This window comes from Pagrus pagrus (genome assembly GCF_965226575.1).
Source record: "Pagrus pagrus genome assembly, chromosome: 9".
In the NCBI taxonomy this organism is placed as follows: Eukaryota; Metazoa; Chordata; class Actinopteri; order Spariformes; family Sparidae; genus Pagrus; species Pagrus pagrus.
In genome coordinates this window covers 3,361,827-3,380,085 of record NC_140193.1, presented here as the reverse complement: position 1 = coordinate 3,380,085, position 18,259 = coordinate 3,361,827, and the positions used below count along the sequence as shown (strand labels likewise).

At 45.1% G+C, this 18,259-nt stretch overlaps 1 protein-coding gene across 1 annotated transcript in view; it reads right to left on the bottom strand.

Moving 5' to 3' along the window:
• gli2a (GLI family zinc finger 2a) overlaps window positions 1-18,259 on the bottom strand; it is an 88,038-nt gene that overhangs the window by 11,808 nt on the left and 57,971 nt on the right. The window contains exons 4-8 of the mRNA XM_084363025.1: window positions 16,123-16,328; window positions 11,475-11,690; window positions 2,945-3,146; window positions 2,657-2,855; window positions 671-781 (exon numbers count right to left, since the gene is read on the bottom strand). Of these exons, the coding sequence (XP_084219151.1) occupies window positions 671-781; window positions 2,657-2,855; window positions 2,945-3,146; window positions 11,475-11,690; window positions 16,123-16,328 (934 nt within the window). The remainder of the gene's footprint in view (window positions 1-670; window positions 782-2,656; window positions 2,856-2,944; window positions 3,147-11,474; window positions 11,691-16,122; window positions 16,329-18,259) is intronic.

The window sequence follows — 18,259 nt, the reverse complement described above, 5'->3', positions numbered from 1 at the left end:
AAGAAGGCTCAAATAATTCAGAATTTGCCAGCGATGGTGTTTCATAAAGTTTATAAAGTTTCTTTGAACTCAACAACTCACAAAATTGTACAATTTTTAAAGGGAGTCTGGGGACTGGTCTCCACTGGCCACAAAGAAGATGCCTATATGTATTACTGTTATCTGTTTTTGTAAAGTTTGACATGTTTACTGTCAATGAAAATGTCTTATGTCTTAAATTTACTGTTAATGGTGAAATCATTTAGCAGCTGCTAAATGTTGGCAGGTAAGACGCATATGAGACACGTAAACAGACAAACTGACAAACTTTTTACAAGGAACAAAACATCTTGCACTTAATGCCGAATTAACAAGAAGGCATAAATGATTAAAAACTCTGTGAAACAGCTATGACAAATTCTTAAAGTTTCTTCTCGCTCAACAACTCTGAAAAATTATGCAATTTCTTTAAGGGAGTCTGGCAATATTGAGGTTATAAGTTCAGTGGTTGGATCAGGTGAAACAGAGAGTGTGTTCACAGACATCTTGCAGGTTAAGAGAGCCCCAACATATCATTTACATTATAGTGAACTACAAGAAAATCAGACTCCATTCTGCCTGATGGGATGGATGTTAATACCAGGTCTGAACAGAGCCTTAGAGATCTAATATCTAATGTTTCATTCTTTACCTGAGAGGACGGTGAGATGGGCAGCGGACCCTCTGCCTCCGTCTTCACCTTTGACCTCTTGGTGTTCAGCGGGTTGACTGTGCTGCTCACTGCTGGGTCTCCACTGGCGTTCTGAGGGACAGATACGAACAGACACGAGATTAAAGAGACCGGTGTGGCAGAAATCATTTTCTGCATGAGCTCATGCGTTACCCCTCAGTGAATCACTCCATGAATCCTCACAGTGACCAAACGACCACGAGATTCCACGGTCGCCACACAGAGCGGCGGACGGGGAATCAGATAACTGAGTCAAAGAGATAGCACGCAGTTGTGTTTGGCTGGATAGTAGTTGTGCGGAGTCCTGGTTGCGCCAGGCACCGCGGCCCATACGTCAGACCAGGACCCGCCGCCGAGACTAAACAGTTTAGACTGCCTTATGATCGCCGAAGCCGCAAAAGAAATATGAAAGAAGAGGAGTTATTACCCTCGGTACGGAGGGGGAGGGCGGCGGGGTCGGGGGTTTTGTGGGGGCTGAGGGGCTTTGATCTGCCAACAGACTCTGAAGACGACAGAGAGACGCAGACACATAAGGCCCCGCTCGGGCGCTAATGGAGGCGAAAAAGAAAGGAAAGATATAAAATCTAAAGCAGCTGATAAATTATTGTGTATGTGTGTGTAAATTGAGGCTCATTGGAGGGGGTCCAGGATTGGAGGGGGGTCTCTTAATCCCACCCAGACGCTACGGTGCAGTTCAGCATTTCTGGCGTCCTCGATGATTCATTCAAGTTGGCTGAAAACCAAGAAGGAAATATGGTTCTGATCACTGTTGAAAATAAAGCTGAGTGTGTGTGTGTGTGTGTGTAGTGTGGATTGGGGTGTGTCTTGTTTAAAAAGATGCAAATACACACTCCTGGGTACTCGGATACTCTCGGTGTGTGTGTGTCAGTAGAAAAACGTGCTGAAACAGAGCCGGAGGCGGCTGATAGCAGCGCGAGGAGTGATTCACTGAGTGGGAAGTTTACACTACGAGTGGCTGTGGTGTATACAGTGGGCTGATAAAGAGGCTGAGGAGACAGTAGGAGGGGAGACAGATGGACACTGAGAGGGAGCCTCCTGCATATTTCCCACCTGAGGAAATGCACAAAAAACACTTCATTCCAGACGACGACGTGTAAATCGAGGCTACATTTAGACATTCATCCTCCGAAGAAACTGTTGAAACAGTGATCGTCTGAAGCTGTCAGCAATACAGGGTTTTCCCCACCACCATAATAACCCCTGAGCATAAACATATCCAAAGGATGTCAGTTCTCTGACGAATAGACGTCTTTTCAGCATTCGCGACTGATGTCCGAGTGGCGTCCTTACAGGGTCGTTAGTCAGATTAAATTTTTATGAAGGACAAATTTTACTCCATGCAGCAAAAGCTACCTCTGTAACTGAAGTTAAAGATTTACATTGTAAGGACTTTAATTATGAACCCTGTAAGGACGTCACTTCAACAGTGAGTGAAAGACATCATTCTTGCTCTCCACTGGACGTCTTTCTAACGTCGTCAAAGGCGTCTTTTGGATCTGTGCAGCACCAACGTAAGCTGACTGAATGTAACGGACTGACTAGATCTAAAGGATGTAGTTACTCCTTGCCTTTCTTCTTGTTTTTTAAGGTAATCTGCTGAAAAATATCAGTAGATATCAGATTGGATGGAAAAGCTAATTGAAAAGAAAGTTCAGTCTCGTAGTTTACAGTACACAGAAGATTTTCTCCTCATGTTGTCATGTCAACACTGGCAAAATTTCCCTTTAACATCTAACTTAGCTGTTATCTGCCTCGCTGTCAAGTTTTGCATATTTGTATAATGCTATGATTGAGGTTTACGCACCCTGCAGCTGTTCAGAAATCTGATCTGCTACATGAAAGTGAAAATTAACCTGCTTAAAGAAAGCCTCAGTATTCAAATACATTTGTTTTTGTCAGTGTTGAAGTGTAACGTTCACATCCTACCTGGTTGGCCTCAGAGTTGGAGCTGTTGTGGGAGGCGGACATGGCTGAAGCAGTGAGGGGGTGTTGGCGAGCAGCGAAGGAGGACGGCGACGGTTGAATGAGAGGAGGCGTGTGGCCGAAGGCGTTGAGACCTCTCTGCTGGGACAACAGCTGCTGGTACGCCACGGGGTTGATGTGAGGAGGGAAGCTGAACGAGGGGCTGAGAGGGAAAGAAGTTAGCTCAGGGAAAATATGAACGGAGACTGTTTTGTATTTGAACCAACATTTTCTTGTGCTTTGTTTAAGTACCTGATCCCTCCGACCGAGAGGTGCCCGTACGAGCTGCTGGCGGCCGAGCTGGAGCGGGAGTTGTTGATGTAGGCCACCAGAGAGTTGGGCGAGGTGCGGATCATCGTCTGCAGGTCGATGCTGGCGTCTGACAGCGGGGAGATGGACAGCGCCCTCTTCCTGTTCAGTCGAGGTGTGAGCCGAGGGCTGGAGAAACGTGAGACTGGACACAAAGAGACACGATAGAGACCATGTCAGACATCTCGGCGTTAGGGTTGGGTACCGATGGTTACTTTGAATTTCCCAGTTATCTCCAAAAACAACTTCTCCAGCTAGATAATTACTGACATTAAAGTCAAGTGTTCAACTGTCAGTGCTGGCTGCAGGCATGCTAACGTTAGCCCAGCTGTGGCTGCTACAGGGTATCTGGCTTTTGAGCTGTCAAACACGCTTCACTCTTTAGATTTTGATTATATCTTCTGTGTGAGCAGGTGTTTCCTCAGGTCAGACGTGTTGCCTTGGTCAGCTTTGATATATTTCACTACAAATATTGCAGAGATAATTGCTGACCCTCACGATTTTCCTGGGATTTCCTTTCCTTCCTCATCCCGGTTTCCTCCTCGGGTCACAATTCTCCCGTATTTCTCCTGATTTATAACATTTTTTTAAAAAGAAAGGGGCTGTGACATCGGCCATGTGGATGTTTCTATCGATCACAGCTGTATCACCGTGTTAATACTCATCGAGACGCTGACAAAAATGTAATAAATTAATGAAAAGCTGTTGCATTTTACTTTTACGAGGTTGGCAAGTATGTCTGTGACGTTACTCTAAAGAAACTGGCATTGATAGATTTCATGCAAATCAGTACCTGATAGTACCACCTTAATTTGGTCGGTGGCCTTAAAAGTAACAAGTTTGGTACGTTACCTAACCCTATGCAGCACTCTGCTACTTCAATGGCTGTAACTGCTTGCGAATAAATTCCTCGCACTTCCATTAAATCTCTTCCTGGCCTCAATGGAAACCAGCAGTTAGCCTGGACCATGTTAGAGGCAGCATTCAGCCCTGAGCGCTCTCGTGGAGGTCACAGCCATGCTAAGCTACGCTCTATCTCCTGCATCTCTCTCTCTCACACTCACACACACACACACACACACACACACACACACACACACACACACACACACACACACACACACACACACACACACACACACACACACAGCTCCCCTATTTAACATTCGCATCCTCTTATGCATAATGAATCGCCCCCCAATCATTCTCAGTAATTACCGTGATAGCGATCTCTTTCAGACCGCTGTACTTGGGCAAGTTAAATGGAGGCAATTTAAACAAATTGATCTCAGAATACCATTAAAAACAAAAAAACAACGTACAAGTCACAGAGGTAGAGTTCACGGCCTCCCGCTAGACCTGGTTGTGGCACTATTTTCTTAATCTCATAGAAAAGAACACAGGAAAATGATGGAGGAGACTACTTTCCCATGAACTTGAAGAGAAGGTTATTTATTTTTCCACAAGTACTGATAGTCCATCGTCCATGTGTATTTATTTCTTTTAAATTTCTAAAGGTACGTCGCTGCAGCTCCAGCACAGACGGAGACGGATGCTCGGTGTCCAACAGGTGCTGCCTCGCGGTGTGACGGGACAGAGAGCAGCGCCGGCATGCGAGTCTTTGTGCACACGTGTAATTAGGTCTTACAGCGGACATTACCGGAGGCGTGAGAGGCAGGAAACTCATAATAGGCCCATCACGACTCACCTAAGCACACATTTGCCGCACGTCACCTCCACCGCTGTCAATATGAAACCAATCCCCGACTCTCGCGACGCCTCGAGCCAAATGAATCCAGGCACCGCCGTAATCACCGCGCCAGACCTACAGCCATAAACCAGGACCTTACTTCCAAAACTATTATGTTTGGAGGTGGCGAGTCGTAAAGCAGAGGCATATGCACTTAGTTAACAGGCCCCCGGGAACTTCAGACGACAGTAGTTGGGGGCCTGGTGGAGATGATAGAGACGTGAATGAAAGAGTTGGCAAAAACAACAAACGTTCCTCGGGAATGTGCTTCTTTAGGGCTAATAAATAAATGTGTCATCTTTGGTTAACTACACGGAAGAGTGAGGACGAAGTAAAGGAGGGAGGTGGGAGGGGAGGAGGAGGAGGAAGGGAGGAGAGGCCGGCCGTCCTCCACACACGGAGAGTCATGAACGCGGAGGTCACTCGGAAAAGTTAGGCATCACTACACACACTCACAAAGGTCATTTTAAGTATTTAAATTACATGTAAATCTCTATCTAATTCAAGTTTAATGTCTACAGTGCAAAAATGTATAATTACAGTATAATTTCTAGTCAAAAAAAGCTCAAAGTACTATAAATATATAAATAAACTATAAATAAGACACAATCATCTGGAAAGTAGCATTTCACTATTTAATTGGACTTGCAATTTTCACTTATTAAAAGCAATTAACAACTTATATTTATTGATTTTGCTTATTGTTGAAGTGGCTTCTTCTCCAATGTGGATGGAAAAAAACGTAATAATCCTACGGTATGCACGCAGCATACTGTGCTGCCCCAAGGTTGGCTAGGGGCAGATGATTGTAACAACAGACAGGAGAGTGAATACCACATTTAGTATCTGAATTTAATCAATAACTCCTTTAATTTATTGTAATGTAATAAACTTTGCATCACAGATGTGACACTTTACACTGAACTTATCCTTTAAAAGCAGACGGAAAATTCACATGTAATTAAAATACTTCAAGTTGCAGTTCAAGTCAAATTGTTTTCTTTGAGCGCTGCGGCCCGGGTTTGTTATTTCTGCAGTGAGCCGAGCTCGCAGCCCTGCCAACAGATTTAACGGGAGATAAGTGTATTAATATTCCCCCTTTATAAAGCAGGAAACAGGCCTCGCAACCTGGTGGCCTGGTAGCCTGGCGCCTGCCTCACCCCCTTCTCGGCACCGTGCCCGAAAAACACCGCCCTCCGCCCTCCGTCGTCACACCACCGCCTCCATCTATACATCAACCTCAGCTCAGAGGAATCCTGCACGCCTGCAGCATCAAAGATGAAACGTCTGCGATGAAGCTGAGCTAAGTTTTGTTCAGCCTGGTGTATGTCGTAGATCGAACCTAACTTTACATACAGCAGATTTCACACACACACACACACACACACACACACACACACACACACACACACACACACACACACACACACACACACACACACACACACACAAACTCTCACCACTTGGTAAAGGAGTGTTTTATAGGTGGCGGTTATAATTGAAAGGGTGAGCAGGTTCCGGCAGGGAGTGAGAAAACAGATGTTGCACAGGCCGAGGCGGCGCGGCAGTATGTGGTAATGCGGCATGTGTGTGTGTGACCGTGTGTGTGAGTGTGTGTCTATATATGTGTGTGTGTGTGTGTGTGGGGCTGCATCGTGGGCTGGTTGTAATTGTGGGATCTGGATTTATATAGAGAGTCATAATTACAGGCGCTCCAGCGCACATCGATACAGTAGAGAAGAAAAAAAAAAAAGTATTAAAAAGGATGGGAGGGAAGAATGTGTGTGTGTGTGCGTGTGATTATTTTAGGCATTTGCCAGTTGCTGTTTTAACTGAAATGGCTTTGTGGAAAATGAAAACACTTTAATTGGAGGGTTGTGCTAATCCCCACATGCAGCGAGCTTCTCAGTGTCGTCCTGACCCGAAACACATGGGGGCAAAAGAATTGGTATGTGGCCTTTTCTCCTGTAATACTGACGGTATTATCTTTATCTAAAAAAGGACCTGGCCTCGTGAACATCTTTACTGTTTTTGGTGTGAATCTGGCTTTTTTATGTTTTTCAAACTGGTTTCCAAGAAATTTAAAATCATCTGAAGGGAAAAAAACACAGTCGGCAAAGAGCGGTTGGCTTCAGTGGATAATCTTTGGCTTGTCAACCCCGACCTCGTCTCTAGGCCTCAGCAAAGTGAGCGGGAGCTGCTCTAACGCTGTACAGGGCCAGCAGGGCCCCGGGGCCTCCACATCTTCAGCCAGCCGGAGTGGGCGAATGTTTATTTTCCCTGCTAAATCTCACTAATACTAACACTGTGAATTTTATTAGCGAGGGGGGCTCGTGCCGAATCCTCTATGAGCCCCCAGTGTCCAGCCCAAAGCCGCCGTTGTGTTTGCCAGTGTGTGTTTATGCACACACTTCCACCCATGTGCTCACGAACCAACATATAGTTAAGTGTTTGTGTATGCAGTCTGAGGGGAACGTTCTCCCCACCTCCCAAATAAAAACCCCCCTCGGTCCTCACCACCACATCAGTACACAAATCTATCTCGCTCCCTCCCTCCGCTGCATCAACACTAAAATCTTTTTCTCCTCGATGGCAGACATTTACTTTGGCCGCCGCTTTTGTCGTGGGAGCTTCGGTGTTTTCCCGCATGCAGCTCTGATATTTCACTGCCCACCCAGCCCTTACATACCTGCTCACTCATATACAAACAGTCCTCTGAATGCCTCCCAATGTGAAGTACCATAATGTGACTCACAGTGATGCCGGTGTAGCCGTGCTAACGCCAAGTCCGCCTGAACGTCTTTTCATTAATGTTCAAATTAATGTTTCTTTGTCTTTGTTACTCACCCACGTAACAGTGTTTCTTGTATTGATTACATGCTTGTCTTGTGTCTGACGTTTAAAAGAGGCGCCCACTTAGCGATGTCTGCTCCTGTGTAAAAGTTGTTGGTTGCCAGTTGCTTATCATCATGGATTTTCTTGCAGTTATTACCATTTTTCTTGGCATCTACCCGCTTATTTCTTGAAGAACAGAGACTGAATGACGAATAGCCCGTTTCCATTTTCCCCAGAGCAGAAACTACCAAAAACGTTAGTCACGAGTCAGCTGTCACTTTGCTGGGAGATTTCTTGCCTGTTCGCAGATAAAATAGTCGTGATGGTGTCATTATTCTCTAGCCAATACATTGTGCAATCAATCACTTCATGATGCTACATTAAAAGGAAAAAGAAACCTTTCTATTGCCAGTTTAAGTTCATTGTAATTGGTGGTACGATGGTTGAGGTTGGCTTCACTTCTAAAACCATAAAAAAAAAACACTTTGTCTTGTCTGATTCTGGCATTAGTCCTCCAATACTTAAAAACTAGGCTCGTGCAGGAGTTGAACCAACTGGAAGACAATTGATTTAATGACTTGCTGAAACTGATATTTGTTTAACAGTGTGTCTTTGGAGCGAAATGTATTTTTGTTGTTTCAGCCCAGTCGGTTCCTCCCAGTCTCCCTGTCACTGCTGTCAGATAAGGACAGTGATTAATGTGTGAAACACACCAGAGACACGAACACTGACTTACAGAAGCAGCTGAGCGTTTCAGCGAGGCCTTTACAGCCTGTTTATCTAACGGTCCTGTCCATCATACTGTCATGTGGTGATTCTGTGGGAGGAGGACCCGGCAGAAGACCCAGTGGATCTTTTACAGAAAAACGAGAGCGGTCAAACATCATTTTTAAAATGTTGTCTTCCTCATATTTAGGACAGAATTTCTTGCGTTTAAGTGACTGACTTGCCTTTCAGTAATTCCTAAAATTCATAAGTGGAAGGATAAGATCTGCAAAACCTGTCAAAAAACCTTCACTGATGCTCGTGTCCACAACTTTTCCAGCAGCACACGTCCTCACAGCGGCCTTGGAATTCACTTATCCAGAGGGAAAACTTGGGAAGGAGGGGGAGGCGGGTGAGAAGCCATACTATGGGTTCACTGAGGGCTCCCAGTTTTTGCGGTGGGTCCGCTGAATATTAGTGCATAAATTGATTTTTAATATGGATTTTATCTGCGCTGCCTTCCAAAACTAACGGCAAGGGATGAAGCACATATTTGCCACCTCTGCCGCTGCGCCTCCTCCCACGCTCTGGCAGTAAATGGAGCCTTTGATTCGGGCCGATGGCTGCCCGCGATGACCATTAGCTGGCCGCCTCGGTCAATATGGGCCCTGTGTCTGGAGGCCGCAATGGAAGAGCCTCCAGACTGGCAGAGTGGCCCAGACCTGACCACATCACTCCCAGCATGGCAGAACACTAAATAAAAGCCGCCGGGATGGTGGCAGCAAGTGTGGACGCTGCGTTGAAGCGGGGCGGTGGGGGGGGGCGGGGGGGTGGTTGTGGCTATTTGAGCAAACAGCCTCGCCAAACAAGTGTGGGCAAGGCTGCACAGCGGCGGTCACTGAGGTGGTTGGAGGTAGGGAAGAAAAAGGGGGAGGAGGGGGAGGTTTCTGCGAGGCCCCCTAACCTTCCTCACCCTTCCCTTTCAGTACGCCGTGTTTAGCTAAGTGATTGAGGTAATTTAAAAGATTAATTGCCAAGCGATCCCGTATCTGATTCAGGTTTTTTTCCCCTACCTGCGCGTGAGGACGCCTGCATTAGTGTCATGCAGTGACTTCGGGGAGCGTGACACTGCGGCGGTGAAAGCAGCGGGGCAGCGTTTTTTTCAGGGTGGGTGGTTGGACGGGATGAAAGAAAAGAGCGAGGGGAGCAGAGCGCGCCAAGGGGAGTGTTTGATTATCAGGCATCGAAAAGGCCGACTTTCACGGACAGTTTTCCACTCTGTGCGCTTTCTATTCCCCATTCATAAGGGCTGAAGGTTTCTTGGATGCGTTTCGCTGCTGAAATCAAACGTCTGTTCTGGTGCCTGACCGTCATCTTGATAGAGGGCCGAGGCTCGAACTGGCATGAGAGAACAGGCTGGTCTCTGTGAGTTTGTGTGCAAACACGTGTACCAGTTTGTGAGCATTTGCCTGCCTATTTGCCCGGCTGTTAAATTTTTTTTGTGTACTGCTGTGTGTATTTGTGCGTGTGTGAGTGTAAAGCTGCCTCATCCCTGCCATTAAGTGGACACCGAGTGCAGCCCACAAGGTTAATCCCTGCCTTAACTGCCTGAACCAGAGAGAGAAGCCCGATCTCGCTCCCACTGGTCAGTCGCCCGAAACTCTGTAAGTCTGACACTGTAGCTTCTCCTCTGGCGTCACTTCTTGAAGCTGCCGCTCTAGTGCAGTAGTATAAAGATCCAGAAAAGAAGGGATCAGTGCAAAAAAAGTGTGTATATTGGCTGATATGTCGATCATTTTTTTACTCCCCAACATCGGTCTCAGCATTGGCCGATGTTGGGGAGTAAAAAAAGTTACTTCACTTACTTTACGTAAGTTGCGAGGCTGAACGTAGTTATTTTAACCCTGAGGATGATCTTTTCCTACATCTAACCAGAAGCCCTAAACGGTCACGAGTTGAACATATTATTTGATAAGATAAATTTTATTTGTTTTCTTGAGATAACAAGTTATTTATGTCGTTACCACGAGATATCCAGAACGTTTTTTCTTGAGATCTCAAGAAAATGAGCTTCGTCATCCGGAGAAATCGAGATAAATTAATCCGTTATCACAAGGAAAAAAACAAAAGATTGTTCCCTCTTATTCCTTACAGCTTAATGTCTATTAGATCAGCAGTACTGATGGTAAAAATTCATAAAAGCTTCATGTGGTGATGTCACAGAAGAGTGTGTATGTCATGGTCCACTCTTATGAATCTTATGAAGTCATGTTCTCATGATTAATTAATTATCTCGTTATCTCCGGAAAACCAACATTTGTTATCTTGTGATGATGATGACATAACCACCGTTTGTTTTCTCGAGAACATTATCTCATTATCTCGGGACGACATTTGTTTTTCTGTGATAATAAAATAAATAACTTGTTATCACAGAAAGAAAAGAAAGGAGGAAACGATATGTTTGACCCATGACTGTTTAGGGCTTCCGTACTAAACCCAACCAAACCGTTAGGTAACAGTCCAGAAGTCATTATATCCCCTAATATGTCAACTGTTTGTCAGCAGGCTTTATTTTGAAAGACTTAAGTCTTGCCGGCAGAGCTCTCTAGAGGGAGAAGCCTCATAGTTTGAAGCTTAAGGCCACTGACCAAGCTGCTGTATTTGACCCTTTGGGATTGAGAACATGTAGAAGAGAGCATACACAAAAATCTCAGGGTAACGTGGCCAATTCTCTCCGTGCTGCCCTTTTATGGTTACCCTGGATCTATTCTGTAGGATGTTACTCTTAATAACAGCACGAACACACCTGAAACGCCATCAGAATGAGAGACTCCGAGGTTACACATGTTTTTATGAGCTCCTAGCCTTGGGGCTTTTAGCGTTAATGCACCCTCAACACTCAGCTAGCCGTGGCCCCCATGCTACGTCTAAGCTGCAGGAGCTTTGATGTGGTGAACTCTTCCATGAAAGAGAAAGAATAAGAGGACGGTATCAACACGCCCGGTGCCGAGAACAAAGGGCAAGATGGCTGTAAAGTTTGGCTGTTACTCTTGGTGCCAGGGATGAAAGACATGCATGTGTGTTAGTGAGGATAAATCACCACACGGACGTATCGGGTTAAAATAATGTCAAAACAAAGCAAAGCATCTTCACTTGTATTTCTGTAAGTCTCATCCTCACCGTCCACAGGGCTGATGTAATCTGGTAGATGGGCCGCAGCCGCCGCCGCTGCTGCCGCCGCCGCCGCCGCCGCCGCGCTGCTCTGCATCAGCAGGTCGCCGTAGGGGCTCCGCTGGCTGGCGCTGGCCATCAGGTGGTAGTACTCTGTGGGGTTGGCCCCTGGAGGTGGAGGGGGGAGGCTGAACAGGGCGCGGTCCTTCAGGTGCTCGTGGGTCACTACAGAAGAATGGGAGGAGGAGGAGGGGTTAATTTTTTTTCTAGAGTAAAAATAAAGCAAGAAAAATAGATTATGTTTGCTGATATTTGCTCAAAAACAATCTGGATCACCACTGAAAACTACAAAAAATCCACAGATTCTGTTTGGGTCTTGTGATTGAGACCATCAACTCATCAGGAGGTAATAAATCCAGCGAGAAGTAGGGTCATTTTCTCATAAGCTTACATAGATCAGACTCTTTCTGCAACCAGTGGAGTCGCCTCCCCAATTAGAAAGATTGCAGGTTAAAGGCACTTCTGCATTCGCTTTACTTTATTTTACACCATCAGCGATCACGACCCGTGAAGTGACGCTCGACACATCTTGACAGGTCAGAGAAGCAAAATGCATTTTCATTTCATTCTCCTGTCGTGAAATGCGATATATCCAGAGACAGAACGACAAAAACAAAGACGAGAACAGAAAAGGTTGCGAGAAGGACTCAACAAAGGAGACGAGTGCCCTGCTTTACAGATTTGAAGATTTGTGCTTGCGTGCATGCCCCGGGGCGAGAGGCTTTTGATAAAAGATGTCTGATGTCTTTGAGGCTCGCTGGGTTATGGGAAAATATCTCTAGGGAGTAAAGGAAGCAGAGATGGGAGGAGGAGGGAGGGTAGTACAGAGGGAAGGAATACCACATTCCTGCACTCCTCTGCTGTTGTGTGTGCTTTAAGTCTGACAGGCTGAAGTCTAACACAGTCTGCAGGTGCACACACACACACACACACACACACACACACACACACACACACACACACACACACACACACACACACACACACACACACATGCGCTCATAATGCTGAGGAAGCCTTAAACGCTGCGTGTGCAAAGGGTAATATTGATGTAAAATGTGTTAACACCTGCACCCAGTAAAGCCACATTTAAAAGTGTCAGAAACTATAAGAGTGAGAGATGGATTGCACTGTGCCCGTGTCCCCCTTTTTCCTCCATTTCCTGCTCTCTCCTCCCTTTTCCTCACCCGGTGGGTAAGGGTGAGCGGAGGGGACAGGGGTGGATTAATATGCATGCTGGTGGAAACAGTGGGGGAAGTGGGGGTTGGGATCACTGGGCGAGGGCCAAGTGGGATATCGGGGGGGAAGCAAAACCACGGCCTCCCCCCACCTTCTGCACACACACACGCTAAACAAAAAATCTGGATCCATCAGAACCTATTAGGCCATGGCTGCAGTAACAGTCCACAGGCAGCGTGTTTGTGCTCCAGCAGCAGCGACCCGGCCATATTCCTTTGGTTTCTCCATGGCTGCCAGATCACGTTACCACCTCCGCAGAGTTGCATTTTGTGTCAGTGTGTTAGTGCATGTGTGACCTCACTTATGGACACAGAGGGGATGGGAGACTACACTTCCACCGGTCCCAATAAAACCACACAAAAAGGTTACGCTGGGGAGAAGCAGCGATGTTTTTCCGAATACACCACCTAGTTTTATGGACTGCAGTGAAGCGGTCCATGTGACGGACACTTTCTGCTCATTTTTGGGTTCACTATTCATTAAACAGAGGTGATTTCAGACACAGTTTTCTAATGCCAGTGGCTCTGCGGGGGCTGAACTTGAGTGCAGCCTAATGCTAACGTTAGTGACAACGCTAAACACAAAGTGCAGCCGAGGCTGATGATGGGAATGTGATTCGTTTTGCAGGTAATAAACAAAATTGGACAAATTAGCAGCTACGATGAACCTTCATCTGTTGTTGGTTGTTGTGGCCCCTGTGAACAAAAGCTGTATGATCACCTCCGCCTCACCTAGAAGTAGCCTGTCTTTTCACTGATGGTCTTGTTTTGCATCTGTATTAAATTAAGACAATTTCATCTTAGTTTAAAACACCTTGTAATACTTTTAAGGAGTCACCAAAGTGATTACATTTCATTCAAAGGGGAACATGAATGTCTGTTCCAGACACCAAAGTCACCAAGTGATCTTTAAGTATCTGATATTAAATGTTATTAAATAAAGTCATTTTCCTGCAATACAATTTTCTCAAGTATCCAAGGTAAAAGTAAATCAGTAAATGGTTGACTGATTTTCAGCATTTTATCTGATTGCTGATAAAATAATTGAATTTAAAAATGTGGTTCTTTGGCTCTGATGCAAAGCAAGTTATCAAAACATGGGGTGGAGTAAAAGTAGAATATTTGCAAGTATACATGCAAGAACAGTACAAGTTCCTATAAATTGTATTTAAGTACAGTACTTTAGTAAATGTACTTAATTACATTCCATTACTGTTTAAAACAATAAGTATTTGATTCTAGTTTTGGCTCCAGACGTGCTGTAGAGATACTGAATGTGAAAAGCTGTGAACAACTGCTGTACCTGCCAGACGGTGAAATCTGGTTGAAATAAATGAAATTAACCCGGCATCACTCTGGGGATCGTGGTAATTTATTTAGTAATCCTTGAGCAGTTGAGGTTTTAACAAACAACCTTCAACACATGCCTGGCACTCAGGTATCCCTATCAGAGGTTTACATATGCTTCACTGAGCTCTCTACTTCCACACACTTTATTTATGTTCTGCAGAGCTGCACCGTGCCCTCCATTTGGTGCCATACTTCCCCTGCCACTTTATCAGTGACAGCATCTCTTCTGCATTGCTTCTCTTGAAAGGTGGAGGTGGTCGAGTGGTGGTGGTGGGGAGCATTGCTTGCCAGCAGCGTGTGCTTGGTGATTTATTGGTGCCGGGTGCAGCGCTGTGGCTCCCTTACTTCTCCAACTTTGTTGTTTGAACAGGGGCAGGGAGGACAGGTCTGTCATCGTGTGAACTCAATAGCTCAGGGGCACCATTTTTGTTTGTGTCTGTGCTAATTTCCACGGTTGCTCCGGCCCCGAACATACAATACACATGAGCGGGAAAGTTAAGCGTACGTCTGCAAATCACCAGCATGCACACACGCGCGCAAAAACACCTCGACATGCTTGATGAAAGGTGTGCTTCAGTGCCGTATGCAGGGGAATGTATAAGGTGCAAGACTAATTATCACCGTCCGTTAAATTACCGACTGTGTAAACTGTGTCTGCAGCCAAGCAGACAGAGTTGGTTTATAGTGAGCAGGATACATAAATTGTAAACCCGCTCAACTCTAATCTCACCTCCTTAATGTTAACTGGTCGAAGCTGCTGCGGCGACAGACTTTCCACATCACTTTCAGTTTATTCCTCATATTGTGTACGCTGCATACATCATCGGACGACGGAGTGTTTCCATCCTGCAAATGCACGACGGTGACGGTAACCTGAGTGTTTATGGATGAACACATGTGACACACTGAGCGTATATACAAGCACCAGTGAGCGACGGCATGTGAGAAGTTTCTCATGTTTTATTACAGTGTGTGTCACAGGCAAGTAATGTTGATCCACTTGCCTAATTGTGTGCGTATATACATGTATTTGTCGACAGGTATTACAGACTAGTGTTGTTCCCCGAGAGGCTGAATCAAATATCCACTACTTCAGCCAAATCCCAATGTCATCATCACCAAAGGATGAATATACTCTTCTGTATGTGGATTATAAAGGATTGGAGATGAAGAAAGACTTGATCTGACTTCATACTGATGTCAGGATGAGGACATAACATGTGCTACAGCTGTTTGATTGATATTAGAGTGAGAAGAAGAGACTTAAGTAGCCACAATCAAGGAAATTGTAGAGTCTGTTAAGTTTGTTGCCAGTGAAATGAGAGATAGGGGGCACAGCACTGTATTTTTAAGTCTTTAAAGCAACAGAGTCAAATTTTTTAAAAAGAAAATGATTCTCCAAATTGACTCCACTAGGATGGGATGATACTTTAATATGGCTGCAAACCAGCATTATAAAAAAAGAGGAAAAGGGAGGAATTTGACTTTTCACATTGAGCAAAGCGCCAACATAAAACCATGGAAGCTGCGAAGTCAAACATCTCAAGCTCTGTTTAAAAACCGCCACATAACTCTGTGTTACTCAACTGGGAACTGATGTACGATTTTCTGAACTTTAAATGAACTTTAAAATATCAAATAGTCTGAAGAAGTGAGCAGTCGCTCGCTGTAAAAGCTTCTCATAGTTAGCTTCAGCAGATGTAAGACTTGTCCTGTTCATATTTGTTTTCAATAAATGTGTTTCCTGAATGTCTCTCTTTAACGAATGTGTAAGATAATGGATACTGTACTTTTTTAAGTGCATCATACAGGTTCACTGTGACCACCACGGGTTAAGGTCTACTACAGTCTACCGATGAGCCTCTCTACCTCTTGTTTAGGCTGCTGTCCAGCCTGCTGTGAAGTGTTCTCATGAGATACAGAAGCATCATGTTTTTTCTTTGATCCGGGATCAGCAACATCAAATTTGTTGATATCATATTGATATCATAGCGTGTGTTCAGTCTTACCCTCAGCAGGGCTCAGTCCTCGGGCCGCTGAGATCATGGAGAGGGTGGGGCTGCTGTGTACCGAGCGCAGATAGTGCTCCATGTGGGGGCTGACGTAGGGATGTGGAGGGCTGAACGGTGATTCACCCGACCCGGGCGGCACGTGGGGTGATAGACGGATGAGGGAAATATCTGAGATGACTGGACTGCCCGTCAGTCCTGGAGGTCTGTGAAGAGGAAGGAAAAAAATAGATTAGAAAATGAAGTGAAGGGAGGAAGATGAGCATCGTAGACAAAAAACAGATAGATGGCGATGTGGGGAGTGGAGACAGCCTGTTAATGTGATTACATGCATTGTGCTCACTTATCATCATGAGTGATCTACACTGGTATGTTCATAGACAAGCCTTAACTTCTGTTATTCCACAGAAGTGTCTGCCGTCTCAATCCACTTACACCCTTTCCCCTCCCCTGTCCCACAGCTAATACATAATAATCCCCTTTTGTTCGCCTTCTTCTATTAAGCCCCGGAGCTACAGACATGTCGAGACCGAGGGCTTTCCTCTGCGAGGCTACCAGGAGGAGGATTTTTTTTTTTTCTGTTTGGGTGGGCAAACCTACAGGGTCTCTCCCATCATCGTATTTAAAGGTGTGTGTGATAAGAGAGCGCAACCGGACGCTCAGAAACTTTAAGTAGCTGCCTTTAGCCACCTTTGGCAAGTCGTCTCGTCTGCGGCTCTCCGCCAGCCTGCCGGTCACATCAGGCTTTACAGTAAATTTGTCATCTCTGGCAGGTAACTGGCGGCTCTTCTTGCAGAGACACAGACGAGTGGGTGTTGTAATTCTCAATAGTCCCCGAGGGGCTGAACTCGAGATAAAAACGTCTGCTGGCCGCTGGCGGTGGCACAACCCTTTGAAGGGGCACTAGTACTTATGTCGACCTCGTGTGCTTCGGCTCTGATAAGCAGCCTGTCGCTCCCCTCGGTGTGTGGTAAGAACACCTGGAGGAAACTCAGAAGACGCTGAAGCACGAGGAACGATGACTAAGAGAGAAAAAGGCTGATTGACAGAGTTGAAACTGTGCTCTGACTGAACAAGTCAAGGTCATCCAAGAGACATGAAAGTGTCATCTTCTGGGCATGTTTTTCTAAGAACGGAGAGGCTCAGACACGTTTTTAATAGGAAGTGTTTGATATTGATGGAAATATTAAAGGGGAATTCTGTTATTTTTACACCTGGGCCCTTTTGTTTACATGTTTACGAGTGTAAATTAATAAAACTTTAAAATAGTTTTGGGATCGGTCCAGAAGATCAGCTGCACCGGCAAAGTTACGTCCACTAAAAGTCTGACGACATCACAAAAAACAATTCTTCGATCCTTTTTGCACAAGAAAAACACGTTTTGTTTTTCAAAAACCAGTCACATATTAAGCCGTGACTTTGAAGCTTATCATAGAAACTGCAAGCAAGAATTTATTTTCATACTCTGACTCACATTTCCTTGAATTTCAGAGCACTGTTAGTCCTTTTATAGGGCATATGCAGGTTTAAAAACTACTTATTTCCCTGTTAACTAACTGATATTTCATTATTACGTACAACAAACTTATTAACAAGTGAGGAGGAACGAGGAAATGGGACATCATAGGTCACTATCTTGATGAAATTGGATAATGTGGTCATACAACAAGTATTTCAGTCTGATGCAAGTAGCTACAACTGACCAGTCCATCCCTCTACAGACAGGAAGAGGAGAGGGTTGAGCTTAACACAGATGAGGGGAACCTATGAAGACAAAATGTTTCCTCCTTTTATCAGAAATGACCAGACGACTGACTCACTGCGATGCTGTCAGTGGGGGCTGAGGAGGATCTTACACAATGAGTGTGAACAACAAGTGAGTAAAACGTTCGAGCCTCCTTTCAGAAAATAAATTCAGGTTTGAGGTCAGCTCAACATTTCTATTATAAATGGTCTAAAATGTAGAGATGTTATGTGTGCTCTACCAGAATCTGTCAAACATTACAAACTTCTTGTGTCACTTCAATCCTGACTCCTTTGAAATAAAAATAAAAATAAAAATGACCACAGCGACACTCGCACACACCACTACAATGTAATAAAAATAACAGAATAGCGTGTCTTTATGAGAGTCTGA